The sequence below is a fragment of the Bufo bufo genome, chromosome 4, assembly GCF_905171765.1.
Source record: "Bufo bufo chromosome 4, aBufBuf1.1, whole genome shotgun sequence".
Classification (NCBI taxonomy): domain Eukaryota; kingdom Metazoa; phylum Chordata; class Amphibia; order Anura; family Bufonidae; genus Bufo; species Bufo bufo.
In genome coordinates this window covers 200,248,583-200,264,859 of record NC_053392.1, presented here as the reverse complement: position 1 = coordinate 200,264,859, position 16,277 = coordinate 200,248,583, and the positions used below count along the sequence as shown (strand labels likewise).

At 44.6% G+C, this 16,277-nt stretch overlaps 1 protein-coding gene across 8 annotated transcripts in view; it reads left to right on the top strand.

The window, feature by feature from the left end:
* The window catches only part of TNIK (TRAF2 and NCK interacting kinase), a 335,955-nt gene that overhangs the window by 219,573 nt on the left and 100,105 nt on the right, over positions 1–16,277 (top strand). For 6 of the 8 annotated variants that reach the window (XM_040428235.1, XM_040428230.1, XM_040428234.1 and 3 more), the window contains exon 13: positions 13,327–13,437. In XM_040428235.1, coding sequence (XP_040284169.1) covers positions 13,327–13,437 — 111 coding nt within the window. The remainder of the gene's footprint in view (positions 1–13,326; positions 13,438–16,277) is intronic. The other 2 variants (XM_040428231.1, XM_040428228.1) reach the window with 1 other exon arrangement.

Sequence of the window (16,277 nt, the reverse complement as noted above, 5' to 3'; positions counted from 1 at the left end):
TGGTATTTGGTTCTGCAGGGGCAGTATATTGTACTGCACTGTGGTATTTGGTTCTGCTGGGGCAGTATATTGTACTACACTGTGGTATATTGTACTGCACTATGGTATTTGGTTCTGCTGGGGCAGTATATTGTACTGCACTGTGGTATTGGGTTCTGCCAGGGCAGTATATTGTGTCGCACTTTGGTATTTGGTTCTGCTGGGGCAGTATATTGTACTACACTGTGGTATTTGGTTCTGCTGGGGCAGTATATTGTACTGCACTGTGGTATTGGGTTCTGCCAGGGCAGTATATTGTGTCGCACTTTGGTATTTGGTTTTGCTGGGGCAGTATATTGTACTGCACTGTGGTATTGGGTTCTGCAGGGGCAGTATATTGTACTGCACTGTGTTATTTGGTTCTGCCAAGGCAGTATATTGTACTGCACTGTGGTATTTGGTTCTGCTGGGGCAGTATATTGTACTGCACTGTGGTATTGGGTTCTGCAGGGGCAGTATATTGTACTGCACTGTGGTATTGGGTTCTGCCGGGGCAGTATATTGTACTGCACTGTGGTATTTGGTTCTGCTGGGGCAGTATATTGTGTTGCACTTTGGTATTTGGTTCTGCAGGGGCAGTATATTGTACTGCACTGTGGTATTTGGTTCTGCTGGGGCAGTATATTGTACTGCACTGTGGTATTGGGTTCTGCCAGGGCAGTATATTGTGTCGCACTTTGGTATTTGGTTCTGCTGGGGCAGTATATTGTACTGCACTGTGGTATTGGGTTCTGCAGGGGCAGTATATTGTACTGCACTGTGGTATTTGGTTCTGCTGGGGCAGTATATTGTACTGCACTGTGGTATTAGGTTCTGCTGGGGCAGTATATTGTACTGCACTGTGGTATTGGGTTCTGCTGGGGCAGTATATTGTACTGCACTGTGGTATTTGGTTCTGCTGGGGCAGTATATTGTACTGCACTGTGGTATTTGCTTCTGCTGGGGCAGTATATTGTGTCGCACTTTGGTATTTGGTTCTACTGGGGCAGTATATTGTGTCGCACTTTGGTATTTGGTTCTACTGGGGCAGTATATTGTACTGCACTGTGGTATTTGGTTCTGCTGGGGCAGTATATTGTACTGCACTGTGGTATTTGGTTCTGCTGGGAAAGTATATTGTACTACACCGTGGTATTTGTTTCTGCTGGGGCAGTATATTATACTGCACTATGGTATTTGGTTCTGCTGGGGCAGTATATTGTGTCGCACTTTGGTATTTTGTTCTACTGGGGCAGTATATTGTACTGCACTGTGGTATTTGGTTCTGCTGGGGCAGTATATTGTACTGCACTGTGGTATTTGGTTCTGCCAGGGCAGTATATTGTACTGCACTGTGGTATTGGGTTCTGCTGGGGCAGTATATTGTACTGCACTGTGGTATTGGGTTCTGCTGGGGCAGTATATTGTACTGCACTGTGGTATTTGGTTCTGCTGGGGCAGTATATTGTACTGCACTGTGGTATTTGGTTCTGCCAGGGCAGTATATTGTACTGCACTGTGATATTAGGTTCTGCTGGGGCAGTATATTGTACTGCACTGTGGTATTGGGTTCTGCTGGGGCAGTATATTGTACTGCACTGTGGTATTTGGTTCTGCTGGGGCAGTATATTGTACTGCACTGTGGTATTTGGTTCTGCTGGGGCAGTATATTGTGTCGCACTTTGGTATTTGGTTCTACTGGGGCAGTATATTGTACTGCACTGTGGTATTTGGTTCTGCTGGGGCAGTATATTGTACTACACCGTGGTATTTGGTTCTGCTGGGGCAGTATATTATACTGCACTATGGTATTTGGTTCTGCTGGGGCAGTATATTGTGTCGCACTTTGGTATTTGGTTCTACTGGGGCAGTATATTGTACTGCACTGTGTTATTTGGTTCTGCTGGGGCAGTATATTGTACTACACTGTGGTATTTGGTTCTGCTGGGGCAGTATATTGTACTGCACTATGGTATTTGGTTCTGCTGGGGCAGTATATTGTGTCGCACTTTGGTATTTGGTTCTACTGGGGCAGTATATTGTACTGCACTGTGGTATTGGGTTCTGCAGGGGCAGTATATTGTACTGCACTGTGGTATTTGGTTCTGCCAGGGCAGTATATTGTACTGCACTGTGGTATTAGGTTCTGCTGGGGCAGTATATTGTACTGCACTGTGGTATTGGGTTCTGCTGGGGCAGTATATTGTACTGCACTGTGGTATTTGGTTCTGCTGGGGCAGTATATTGTACTGCACTGTGGTATTTGGTTCTGCTGGGGCAGTATATTGTGTCACACTTTGGTATTTGGTTCTACTGGGGCAGTATATTGTACTGCACTGTGGTATTTGGCTCTGCTGGGGCAGTATATTGTACTACACCGTGGTATTGGGTTCTGCAGGGGCAGTATATTGTACTGCACTGTGGTATTAGGTTCTGCTGGGGCAGTATATTGTACTGCACTGTGGTATTGGGTTTTGCTGGGGCAGTATATTGTACTGCACTGTGGTATTTGGTTCTGCTGGGGCAGTATATTGTACTGCACTGTAGTATTTGGTTCTGCTGGGGCAGTATATTGTGTCGCACTTTGGTATTTGGTTCTACTGGGGCAGTATATTGTACTGCACTATGGTATTTGCTTCTGCTGGGGCAGTATATTGTGTCGCACTTTGGTATTTGGTTCTACTGGGGCAGTATATTGTGTCGCACTTTGGTATTTGGTTCTACTGGGGCAGTATATTGTACTGCACTGTGGTATTTGGTTCTGCTGGGGCAGTATATTGTACTGCACTGTGGTATTTGGTTCTGCTGGGAAAGTATATTGTACTACACCGTGGTATTTGGTTCTGCTGGGGCAGTATATTATACTGCACTATGGTATTTGGTTCTGCTGGGGCAGTATATTGTGTCGCACTTTGGTATTTTGTTCTACTGGGGCAGTATATTGTACTGCACTGTGGTATTTGGTTCTGCTGGGGCAGTATATTGTACTGCACTGTGGTATTTGGTTCTGCCAGGGCAGTATATTGTACTGCACTGTGGTATTAGGTTCTGCTGGGGCAGTATATTGTACTGCACTGTGGTATTGGGTTCTGCTGGGGCAGTATATTGTACTGCACTGTGGTATTTGGTTCTGCTGGGGCAGTATATTGTACTGCACTGTGGTATTTGGTTCTGCCAGGGCAGTATATTGTACTGCACTGTGATATTAGGTTCTGCTGGGGCAGTATATTGTACTGCACTGTGGTATTGGGTTCTGCTGGGGCAGTATATTGTACTGCACTGTGGTATTTGGTTCTGCTGGGGCAGTATATTGTACTGCACTGTGGTATTTGGTTCTGCTGGGGCAGTATATTGTGTCGCACTTTGGTATTTGGTTCTACTGGGGCAGTATATTGTACTGCACTGTGGTATTTGGTTCTGCTGGGGCAGTATATTGTACTACACCGTGGTATTTGGTTCTGCTGGGGCAGTATATTATACTGCACTATGGTATTTGGTTCTGCTGGGGCAGTATATTGTGTCGCACTTTGGTATTTGGTTCTACTGGGGCAGTATATTGTACTGCACTGTGGTATTTGGTTCTGCTGGGGCAGTATATTGTACTACACTGTGGTATTTGGTTCTGCTGGGGCAGTATATTGTACTGCACTATGGTATTTGGTTCTGCTGGGGCAGTATATTGTGTCGCACTTTGGTATTTGGTTCTACTGGGGCAGTATATTGTACTGCACTGTGGTATTGGGTTCTGCAGGGGCAGTATATTGTACTGCACTGTGGTATTTGGTTCTGCCAGGGCAGTATATTGTACTGCACTGTGGTATTAGGTTCTGCTGGGGCAGTATATTGTACTGCACTGTGGTATTGGGTTCTGCTGGGGCAGTATATTGTACTGCACTGTGGTATTTGGTTCTGCTGGGGCAGTATATTGTACTGCACTGTGGTATTTGGTTCTGCTGGGGCAGTATATTGTACTGCACTGTGGTATTTGGCTCTGCTGGGGCAGTATATTGTACTACACCGTGGTATTGGGTTCTGCAGGGGCAGTATATTGTACTGCACTGTGGTATTAGGTTCTGCTGGGGCAGTATATTGTACTGCACTGTGGTATTGGGTTTTGCTGGGGCAGTATATTGTACTGCACTGTGGTATTTGGTTCTGCTGGGGCAGTATATTGTACTGCACTGTAGTATTTGGTTCTGCTGGGGCAGTATATTGTGTCGCACTTTGGTATTTGGTTCTACTGGGGCAGTATATTGTACTGCACTATGGTATTTGGTTCTGCTGGGGCAGTATATTGTACTGCACTGTGGTATTTGGTTCTGCTGGGGCAGTATATTGTACTACACTGTGGTATATTGTACTGCACTATGGTATTTGGTTCTGCTGGGGCAGTATATTGTACTACACTGTGGTATTTGGTTCTGCTGGGGCAGTATATTGTGTCGCACTTTGGTATTTGGTTCTACTGGGGCAGTATATTGTACTGCACTGTGGTATTTGGTTCTGCTGGGGCAGTATATTGTACTGCACTATGGTATTTGGTTCTGCTGGGGCAGTATATTGTACTACACTGTGGTATATTGTACTGCACTATGGTATTTGGTTCTGCTGGGGCAGTATATTGTACTACACTGTGGTATTTGGTTCTGCTGGGGCAGTATATTGTGTCGCACTTTGGTATTTGGTTCTACTGGGGCAGTATATTGTACTGCACTGTGGTATTTGGTTCTGCTGGGGCAGTATATTGTACTGCACTATGGTATTTGGTTCTGCTGGGGCAGTATATTGTGTCGCACTTTGGTATTTGGTTCTACTGGGGCAGTATATTGTACTGCACTGTGGTATTTGGTTCTGCTGGGGCAGTATATTGTACTACACCGTGGTATTGGGTTCTGCCAGGGCAGTATATTGTACTGCACTGTGGTATTGGGTTCTGCTGGGGCAGTATATTGTACTGCACTGTGGTATTGGGTTCTGCTGGGGCAGTATATTGTACTACCACTGTGGTATTGGGTTCTGCTGGGGCAGTACATTGTACTGCACTGTGGTATTTGGTTCTGCTGGGGCAGTATATTGTACTGCACTGTGGTATTTGGTTCTGCTGGGGCAGTATATTGTACTGCACTGTGGTATTTGGTTCTGCTGGGGCAGTATATTGTACTGCACTGTGGTATTTGGTTCTGCTGGGGCAGTATATTGTACTACACTGTGGTATTTGGTTCTACTGGGGCAGTATATTGTACTGCACTGTGGTATTGGGTTCTGCTGGGGCAGTATATTGTACTGCTCTGTGGTATTTGGTTCTGCTGGGGCAGTATATTGTACTGCACTGTGGTATTTGGTTCTGCCAGGGCAGTATATTGTACTGCACTGTGGTATTTGGCTCTGCTGGGGTAGTATATTGTACTACACCGTGGTATTGGGTTCTGCAGGGGCAGTATATTGTACTGCACTGTGGTATTAGGTTCTGCTGGGGCAGTATATTGTACTGCACTGTGGTATTGGGTTTTGCTGGGGCAGTATATTGTACTGCACTGTGGTATTTGGTTCTGCTGGGGCAGTATATTGTACTGCACTGTAGTATTTGGTTCTGCTGGGGCAGTATATTGTGTCGCACTTTGGTATTTGGTTCTACTGGGGCAGTATATTGTACTGCACTATGGTATTTGGTTCTGCTGGGGCAGTATATTGTACTGCACTGTGGTATTTGGTTCTGCTGGGGCAGTATATTGTACTACACTGTGGTATATTGTACTGCACTATGGTATTTGGTTCTGCTGGGGCAGTATATTGTACTACACTGTGGTATTTGGTTCTGCTGGGGCAGTATATTGTGTCGCACTTTGGTATTTGGTTCTACTGGGGCAGTATATTGTACTGCACTGTGGTATTTGGTTCTGCTGGGGCAGTATATTGTACTGCACTATGGTATTTGGTTCTGCTGGGGCAGTATATTGTACTACCACTGTGGTATTGGGTTCTGCTGGGGCAGTACATTGTACTGCACTGTGGTATTTGGTTCTGCTGGGGCAGTATATTGTACTGCACTGTGGTATTTGGTTCTGCTGGGGCAGTATATTGTACTGCACTGTGGTATTTGGTTCTGCTGGGGCAGTATATTGTACTGCACTGTGGTATTTGGTTCTGCTGGGGCAGTATATTGTACTACACTGTGGTATTTGGTTCTACTGGGGCAGTATATTGTACTGCACTGTGGTATTGGGTTCTGCTGGGGCAGTATATTGTACTGCTCTGTGGTATTTGGTTCTGCTGGGGCAGTATATTGTACTGCACTGTGGTATTTGGTTCTGCCAGGGCAGTATATTGTACTGCACTGTGGTATTTGGTTCTGCTGGGGCAGTATATTGTACTGCACTGTGGTATTTGGTTCTGCTGGGGCAGTATATTGTACTGCACTGTGGTATTTGGTTCTGCTGGGGCAGTATATTGTACTACACCGTGGTATTGGGTTCTGCTGGGGCAGTATATTGTACTACACCGTGGTATTTGGTTCTGCTGGGGCAGTATATTGTACTGCACTGTGGTATTTGGTTCTGCTGGGGCAGTATATTGTACTGCACCGTGGTATTTGGTTCTGCTGGGGCAGTATATTGTGTCGCACTTTGGTATTTGATTCTGCTGCAGAAGCAAATATCAAAGTATAAGATCAATATTGCTGGCCCCTCCTACTTGAGTTGACCCCTCATACTTGTTTGCTTACAATATGGGGCCACTTTTATTTTTATTTTTTTCCAGGGCCACTTTAAATTCCCAGTTCACCCTTGGTGGAAAGTTTGGGGAGCATTGGTGAGGGTGATCTACTCCGCTCTGAAAGCTCAGGACCCGAAGGCAAAACTTGAGCAGGAGATGGGGAGAAGCAGAGAGACTGCAGCTTAGGCTACTTTCACACTGGTGTTTTGGTTTTCCGTTTGTGAGATCCGTCATGGGCTCTCACATACGGTCCAAAACGGATCAGTTTTGCCCTAATGCATTCTCAATGGAAAAGGATCCGCTCAGAATGCATCAGTTCAGTCTCCATTCCGCTCTGGAGGCGGACACCAAAAGCTGCCTGCAGCGTTTTGCTGTCCGCTTGGCGAAACTGAGCCAAACGGATCCATCCTAACACAAGTAAGTCAATGGGGACGGATCCGTTTTCTCTGGCACAATAGAAAACGGATCTGTCTCCCATTGACTTTCAATGGAGTTCATAACGGATCCGTCTTGGCTATGTTACAGATAATACAAACGGATCCGTTCATGACGGATGTATTATTGTAATGGATCCGTTTTTGCAGATCCATGACTGATCCGCCAAAAACGCGAGTGTAAAAGTAGCCTAAGGGAGCATTCATACAAACGTATTTTAAGTCCACGGTCGATCCGCATTTATTGACCAAGTACGTGGACCCATTCATTTCTGTGTGTCTGCAAAAAATGCGGATAGCACACAGAATGTCATCATGCGGCCATTGAGCAAATTAGAGAACATGTCCTATTCTTGTCCGTCTTGTGGACAAAAATAGGCAGTTTTACAACAGGGGCTACAAAAAGTGCGGGATGCACACAGCCGGTATCTGTGTTTTGCGGATCTGCGGTTTGCAGATCAAAAAAACAGAAACTGTCGTGTGAATGCTCGGTAATGGAGAGAGGGGGTGAGAGAACACAGACTGAGTATAATACAGAGGTAGAATGTCAGCAGAATGGGGAACTGCATGAACCAAGGGCACCATGCCTGAGGAAAACCAACGGGAAGACACATATTGATGTGCCATTTTTGTCCACGTGATTTAATGTCTGCTTTTGGAATATTTTGCCAGACTCCTTGTTGAAGCTAGGATAGAATCCTTTTTTGCCTTCCTTAACAAAAGCTTTAAAATAAGATTTCAGCTTTTTATTTTATTGTCCTTATCTATAGCAGTTGAGTCCACTAAAGATGTAGGTGCTACTTCTGCATAGTCTGCCCATGTTAATGTATTCAAAATGTGGCACCATTTCCTATATTCAATAAGGTCATCCAGAATACTACTGCTGATATTATTTAAAGACCAGAAGGTGATAGGATAACTTTGAACAGTGGGAACATGTGTATTGCTCACACTTCTAGTTTTTATTGTGTAAGTAGTATTCACACTAGCTTTGTTTTTTTGAGACGTTTTTATTAATGATCTGTCTTTGGCAGCTGTCAGTGCCCTAAACGGAACACTGGATGGAGCCAGAAGTAGAAGGCTCTGTCCCGTGTGTAGCGGCCATGGCGGAGTGCTGCAGCTCTGAAATGAGGACACCGGCACAGCCACTGCACAGTGGATGGAGCCTTATTTTTTGCTCCATCCACTGTGTTTTTTTCTGTTGCGATTACTGGGGTTGTTGAGCCCCCACCTATCTGATATTTAGGACTGTCAGTATCTAGAAACTGGAAAACCTCTTTAAAGAGACTCTGTCACGTCATTTTCACCAATATAACCAACAGAAGAATGCAAGCACATTCCAGACATACAGTACCTGTGTGTATTTTGTGTCTTTATTCCATGTCCAGAAAATGTATTTTTATCCTTCTGGAAAACGGCTCTCAAGTGCCCAAAGCAAACTAGACTGAAGAGGGGAGGGCTGCTTTAGCTACTCATATCTTGGGATTGGTAGCAGCGAGAAATATAGGCCTGACCTCAGGGCCGGATTAAGAGCATCATGGGCCTGGTGCTGAGGATTTTGCTGGGCCTTTTTATGGAACTGCACTCAGTGTCTTAATTACATATATATTTTATCGATACCATTAAAGTATTTTGTTCCTGCAACTACCCCTTCATTTGGCGTCTATCTTGGCAACATGGAGGGGGACCACGGGAGGGGGACCCTGAGGGTGGGGCACCCTCAGGCACTATAGTGTCAGGAAAACCGCTTTGTTTTCCTGACACTATAGTGATCATTTAACATGACTATGAAGATTACTGTTTTCTAGCTGCTGTGGACTGTGGACAACAGCAGCTAGAAACAGTAATTTTCATAGAGCTGTGTTATGATTTATGGACACAGCACTCAGCATGCTTAGCCAGTCAGATAGAAGGCTGGCTAAGCATGCTGAGAGCTGTGTCTAAATAACATAACACATTAAAGGGATTCTGTCACCAGGTTTGACCCCTGTCAGCTAAAAATATGCTGATGTTCAGGGCGTCTGCACGATTCCTAATGTGGGCTTATAAATGTCATCTGTGGGCTTATTTAGCTAAAAAACAGCTTTTACTAACCTGTCAGTCAAACAAATAAGGTGCCCAAGGGGATGTTAATAAATGCAAGGTGCCGGCCGCACCCGCCGCCGTTCGTGACCAGCGCCGCCTTTCCAGACTTCTGCGCCGCCTCCTAATCCTCTGTGCCGCCTCTCGCTCTCCCTCCCTCCCCCCTCCTCCTGCTGTAAGATCTCGCGCATACAGGGGTTGAGCTAAGTGCCGGCGCATGTGCACTTCGCTGTAAGAAGCCAAATGGAGAAGTCTGCACGGGCGCATCAGGCAGAGCCCTGTGCGCAAGCGCGAGATCTTACAGCAGAAGGAGGGGGGAGGGAGGGAGGAAGAGCGAGAGGCAGCACAGAGGATTAGGAGGCGGTGCAGAAGTCCGGAAAGGAGGCGCTGGGCACGAACGGCGGCGGGTGCGGCCGGCACCTTGCATCCATTAACATCCCCTTGGGCACCTTATTTGTTTGACTGACAGGTTAGTAAAAGCTGTTTTTTAGCTAAATAATCCCACAGATGACATTTATAAGCCCACATTAGGAATTGTGAAGACGCCCTGAACATCAGCATATTTTTAGCTGACAGGGGTAAAACCTGGTGACAGAATCCCTTTAAAGAAATTACTGTTTCTAGCTGCTGTGGACTAGCAGCTAGAAACAGTAATTTCTTTAATGTGTTATGTTATAGAGACTGAGCTCTCAGCATGCTTACCCAGTCAGTAATTTTCATAGTGCTGTTATGATTTATGGACACAGCTCTCAGCATGCTTAGCCAGCCTTCTATCTGGCTGTGCTTCTTGAGAGTCACAGTCCACAGGCTCAGAAACAGCCAGATAGAAGGCTGGCTAAGCATGCTGAGAGCTGTGTCCATAAATCATAACAGCACTATGATTGCCCTCCCTTCCAACTGGATGAATTTATCTGATACCTGCCCTGCTCCAGAAGCTCCTGCTGTATCGCGGGCTGGTGTGGCTGAGCGCTGTGGGCCATGTGCTGGTCGAAACTGCTGAGTAGGTTGTACACAGCGCAGCGTGCAGGAGGGATAACCGCGGGCGCACTGAGGTCATATCCGGCGGGCCGGCATTACAGGAACCGCACCAGCTGCTCTGACGTCCTGCCGCCGGATATCCTGTGACGTATATCCGGCGGCAGGACGTCAGAGCAGCTGGTGCTGTTCCTGTAATGCCGCGGCCCGCCGGATATGACCTCAGTGGTGATAGGAAGTTCGGATCTTTCAGATGAATCGGTTCATTTGAATCAGCTCATTCAAATGAACCGATTCATGAATCGGATCTTCGGTTCACTTGCTGAGTCACTGACTGCTGAGCTGACTCGCAAGTGAACCAAAGACTCTAGGTGCTGGTGCGCATGCGCAGATGCTATCCATTCGATTCACTTGCTGCTGCTGACTCAGTCGGCTCTTCAGCTCTCTAATGAGTGAGTCAGGATCAGGAAGAGTGATTGATTATAGTGATAGTGAAGGGAAGCTGAGGCTGACGCCGGACAGGAGGACTCAGGAGCTGTCACTGTGGTGTGCATTGTTGTCTGTTGTGCATTGTTACCCACAGTGACAACAGTCTGGCACTGACAGTAGTACAACGAACCAAGTGAAGTGAAATGTGAATGCACAGGGAAAACTATGTGCTGAACTGATAACAGTATTACAGTAACACAGTCACTGGCTGATAATAAAATAGTCCCCACAGTCCCCACTTAATGGAATCCATAAAGGAGATGTGAACCCACCCTTAGTTATATAGCTACTGAATGAGATGCCTTTAACATATATATCTCCTGAGAAGCCAATTTGATCCTAAAGGGTTAATTCAACCTGTAATCTAAACTCTGTGTCATCTGTCACTTCTCTTATCTCTCTGCTCCTGTCAAAGGCTTACATAGAAATCACTGGGCCCCATAGCAAGAATCTAAATTGGGCCCCCATTCCCCTTTTATAGCCCCTCCCACTACCCATTCCAGGCCTCTCTCTTTGTTCCATGAACTATGTTCGCTGCTGTTTTATAATTTATGCCATCAGGGCCGGATTGGGATTACAAAACAGGCCTGGCACACAAAAGAGGCATAATAGATACAGTGTGTACAGATATATAGTGTATACAGCAGTGTACTGATATGTGAGGAATGTGGTATAATATATGCAGTGTGTTCAGGTATATAGTATATACAGCAGTGTACTGATATATGAGGTATAAATTACAGCTCGTACCTCACATATCAATCCAATACTGTATATACAATATACCTGTACACACCATCTATTATACCTCATACCTAACATATCAGTACACTGCTGTATATACAATATATCTATACACACTGCATATATTATACCTTGTACCTCACATATCAGTACACTGCAATATATGTTATATATCTGTACATATTGCATCTATAATACTGTTTAATATATGCAGTGTGTGTGTGTGTGTGTATGTATATATATATATATATATATATATATATATATATAGATGTGAGGCATACAAGGTATAATACTGTAGATGCAGTGTTTATAGAAATATGTGGTCAGTTATACATTATGGTCACTGTGTGTGTGAAGTACATGAGGTTGTGGTCACTGTACCTGTCTGAAGTATTATACATGAGTGAGCATTGAGTAAAAACAGGGCATGGAGGGGGGGTAAATGATGAGAAGTGGAGGACCTCATCTTACCACTCCATTCCAGTCTGTATGGATCAATGCAGAGCTGATTGTGAACTTCTAATACTTGCTGTTAGGGGTTGAAGGACCTGTGATGATGTCATCACAGGTCCTGGCAGATGTACCTTTCAAACCTAGGAACTACAGCATTTTTGGTGCTGTTCCTTTGCTAGATTCTGCAGGACCTGTGATGCTGAAGATGATGTCATCACAGGTCCTGGCAGATGCACTGTTCTAACCTGGGAACTACACTTTACACTGTGCAATTCCCTTACAGGACCTGTAAAGACTCCCTGTACTACTCAGACCTGCCAGTGCTTGCCTTGCCTCAGCTCTGATTGGTTGGTGGGCGGGGAGGGGAGGGGCTGGCAGAAGCAGCTTCCACTCTAGGATCATATTACGCTCCTCCCGAGTCCCTCCCTCAGGCTCCTGCTGCCAGCGTGAGGTGAGCGTCTCTGCATTGTCTCTGTGCTATGTGACGCTGTGTACAACAGAGGACTTTTAACCCTCCCGACGGCCTTTTGGCTGGCAGATGGGCCTATTTTATGGTAGGGGCCTGGAGCTGCAGCTCCATCAGCCCCTACGTTAATCCGGCCCTGCCTGACCTTGTTTGAAAGCTGCTGGCATCCCAAGTTTTCAAACAATACCAGAATCACAGCATTATATCCACTATATCGGAAGATATAGCTGTTAGAAATCAAGTCGGGAGTGAAAGCTGTTTTTACTTTCACTTTCAGCTGGGCACTTGGGAGCTCTTTATTAGCAAAGTAAAAGTGCTTTTCCTGGACATGGAATAAAAACACATGTGCATCAGGGAGGTTTGGAATGTGTTTGTAGTCTGTGGGGCAGTGCTGTTAGTTATATTGGTGAAAATGAAGTAACAGACTCCCTTTAAAGGGAACCTGTCACCTCTACTATGCTACCCTCACTGAGCGTTTCTAAATGTTCATTGTGTTACCCTAAACATATAAATTTACACTTTTAATTTCATTTTCAGACGAATTCTATAAGTATTATGCATTTTTGTACTTCTCGCCTTTTATGCAAATTAACATAAGAGTCATATCTTACTTGTGTGACCAGAAAAGAGTCATATTTTCAAGCTCTGACTCATCTCAGGTTAATTTGCATATGTATCAAATAGTTTTTTTTACACAATAAAAGCACACAGAGCTATGGGGACTGGGTATTGCGGATGTGCTAGCGGCCATCTAGCAACCCATGTCCTCAGCTCTATACACAAAATCCCGGTGACAGGTTCCCTTTAAGTACAGAATAGGAATGCCTTCTAGGTAAACCACATCGTGATGAACGCATGATACTTTGGGCTATAAAAAAAAAATCTTAGAATGTGCTTTTTTCTCCGAATTATTAACTAATTGTAGTATATAATTTTTCTATTTTGCTTTAGCAGCAAAGACGAGAAAAGGAGGTAAGGAAACAGCAGGAGAGAGACCAACGTCGGCGTTACGAGGAGCAAATGCGCAGAGAGGAGGAACGAAGAAGGGCTGAGCATGAGAAGGTTTTATATTTTTAAATTGCATACTTATTATTTGTATTTTGAAATAAATTAAAAGGGTGGACCATCTTTGTACAATGTTAACCGATGTATGTTTCCGATGAATGTACCCTGCTTAGGGTACTTTCACACTAGCGTTTTTCTTTTCCGGTTTCGAGTTCCGTCACAGGAGCTCAATACCGGAAAAAAACTGATCAGTTTTATCCTAATGCATTCTGAATGGAGAGCATTCCGTTTCATCCTGCAGAGTCCAGTAAAAGAATGTATGTAACATAAACATTTTTCCTACAATGAAACTCTATGGCGATGGATGCCATTATATGACATCTGTCAGAGGGATCTGTTTAACGCGTGCGGTTTTTGTTAATCATAAGACAAAACCGCGATGTAAACACAGCCTTAATAATATCTGCTTTTTCTATGTTCTATGTTATTTTCTTGAATTTTGAGGTCATGCCCCATGTTCAGCAAGAATGCTATCTTTTCTTAAGTCTGCACCAGACTCCGGTCCATAAGATGGCTGCTAACAGAGGGCTATGTGTCTATACACATCATTTAGTCTCCTCCCTTCAACCAAGCTGTGCCTTCCCACTGTGGACATGCAGTTAGAAAGCACAGAGTGTTTGAATAGAGAAGGCTGAATGGTGTGTACAGTGCCATGTTCCTCCATCAGCTATTATATGGTCATGAGTGGATTGTGGAATTCAGCCTTACTAAGCAAGGGACGTGGCTTCGAAAATTAAGAGATCTGTGCAGAACTTAAAAAAATGTATATGTTAGTAAGTGGGATATATTTATTTTAAAGAAGTACTCTTACAACATTTTTTTATTCTAGGACCTGTTAGAAAGGTACATGATATAATCTGTAGTGAAGGTAATCTTCTTACCAGTGACTGTATTTTTGAGTTATCACCTCCCTTCTCATCATCTGCTGTGTCATGTGACCAGCACGCTGCCTTTCCAACTGACACAGGACACGAAGTCAGTTACTTCTCTGTTCATTCCTATGTGATTGACATTGAGGCTTCCATAGAAATACATAGAGAAACTGACTTCCTGTCCACACATAAGATGCTGCGTTATTTGGAAAGTCATAGCATTGATAACATGACACTGCTGAAGGTCAGAAGGAAGGTTATAACTCACAAAGACAGGCACTGGTAAGAAGACTACCTTCCCTACAGTTTACATCATATACCTTTCTAACAGTTCAGAGAATAAACTTTTTGTGGGAGTGCTTCTTTAAACATACATTGGATACCATTGCACATTAAGTGGTCAACCCCTTTAACATGGACTGTAGAAAAAAAAACATTTTCCAAATCTTCTGGATAGTCTGATCACAAATGATAAGCAAAACCGGCATATGTTGCCATTGCTATAACATGTGAGAGCTGTTATGCTACATTTGTGTATGTAATATTTTAACTGTATATTTGTTTTATCAGTTTATTTAATTTTGTATATTTTTGCTTCAAAGTTGGTTCACGTTAACATCTGCACTAGCTATTTCCGTTGTTCAGCTCTATTAAAGGAGCTATAATTGAAGTGCTGGATTCTGCACAGAGCCGAGGAGATCCCTTAGAAGATAATGGGGTCTGTTCGGTTTCCATTCAGGTTTCCACTTTCTCAGTGGTTTTTAGCAAAAAAAAAAAGTGCCGCAAACAGGAACTGAGCCTCCAACACAGGTGGGAACATGCCCCTCAGTTCTCTCAAAAAGTACTTTTATGGCATGCAAGTAGGGTTGCACCGGGTATCGAATTATCGATACCCAATTGATACTTTTGTACCCAGATCGATACGATACCGGGATTTGCTATTTACCGATACTAGTATCACTAAGAGAACATGGCAGGCGCCTCTCTCTGCGCGCACCATGTTATCCTGAGCTGACACAGTGAAGAAGGAGGGAGTCCTTGCCACTAGTGATAACACAGAGGAGTAGAAGGGGAGGGACTGTGACCATTGCACCACCAATAAATATAGTTTATGCCTGAATACAAACGTAGGCTGCGGGTGCCGGCCATATCACATACCCAGCACCCGGCCTATATCACTGCGTGCTGTGATCTGCTGCAATTAACCCCTCAGGTGCCGCACCTGAGAGGTTAATTGCAGAGGATCACAGCGCGCAGTCATAGAGGCCGGGTATATGATATGGCCGGCACCCGCAGCCTACGTTTGTATTCAGGCATGAACTATATTTATTAGTGGTGCAGTGGCCGCAGCACCCCCCCCCCCCCACTCTTCTCAGTATTATATTAATTGCGGCCCCCCCCTCCATCCTCAGTATTTTAGTCATTGGTGGCGCATTGCGCCCCTCTCCCTCCCAGTATTATAGTCATTGGTGGCTGTGGCTCCTCCCCTCCTCATCCATTGGTGGTTCAGTGGCAGCTTCTGATTGGAACCCCAGCTGTGGCTCAGATCGGTTACTATGGCAGCCAGGATACTGCTGAAGCCCTGGCTACCATGGTAAGCTCCCTGCGGCTGTGTGCACAAAGCACAGGGCAGCAGGGAGTGTAAAGTCCTATTCACCCTAATAGAGGGTGAATAGGACAAGGGTTCTAGCCCCTAAGGGGGCTAATAGTAAAAAAAGAAAAAAGTTTAACCCCCCCCAAAAAAAAATATAAAAATTTTAAATCGTCCCCTTTCCTAATTTCACATACAAACATATAAACACAATAAAAAAATATATTACATATCGCCACGTCCTAAAAAGCCTGAATGATTAAAATCTTAAAAAATATCTCCTATGCGGTGAACACCGTAGCAGAAAAAAATAAAAGAAACATGCAATTTACCATTTTTTGGTCACCTTGTCCTCCCAAAAAAAATAGGGTAGG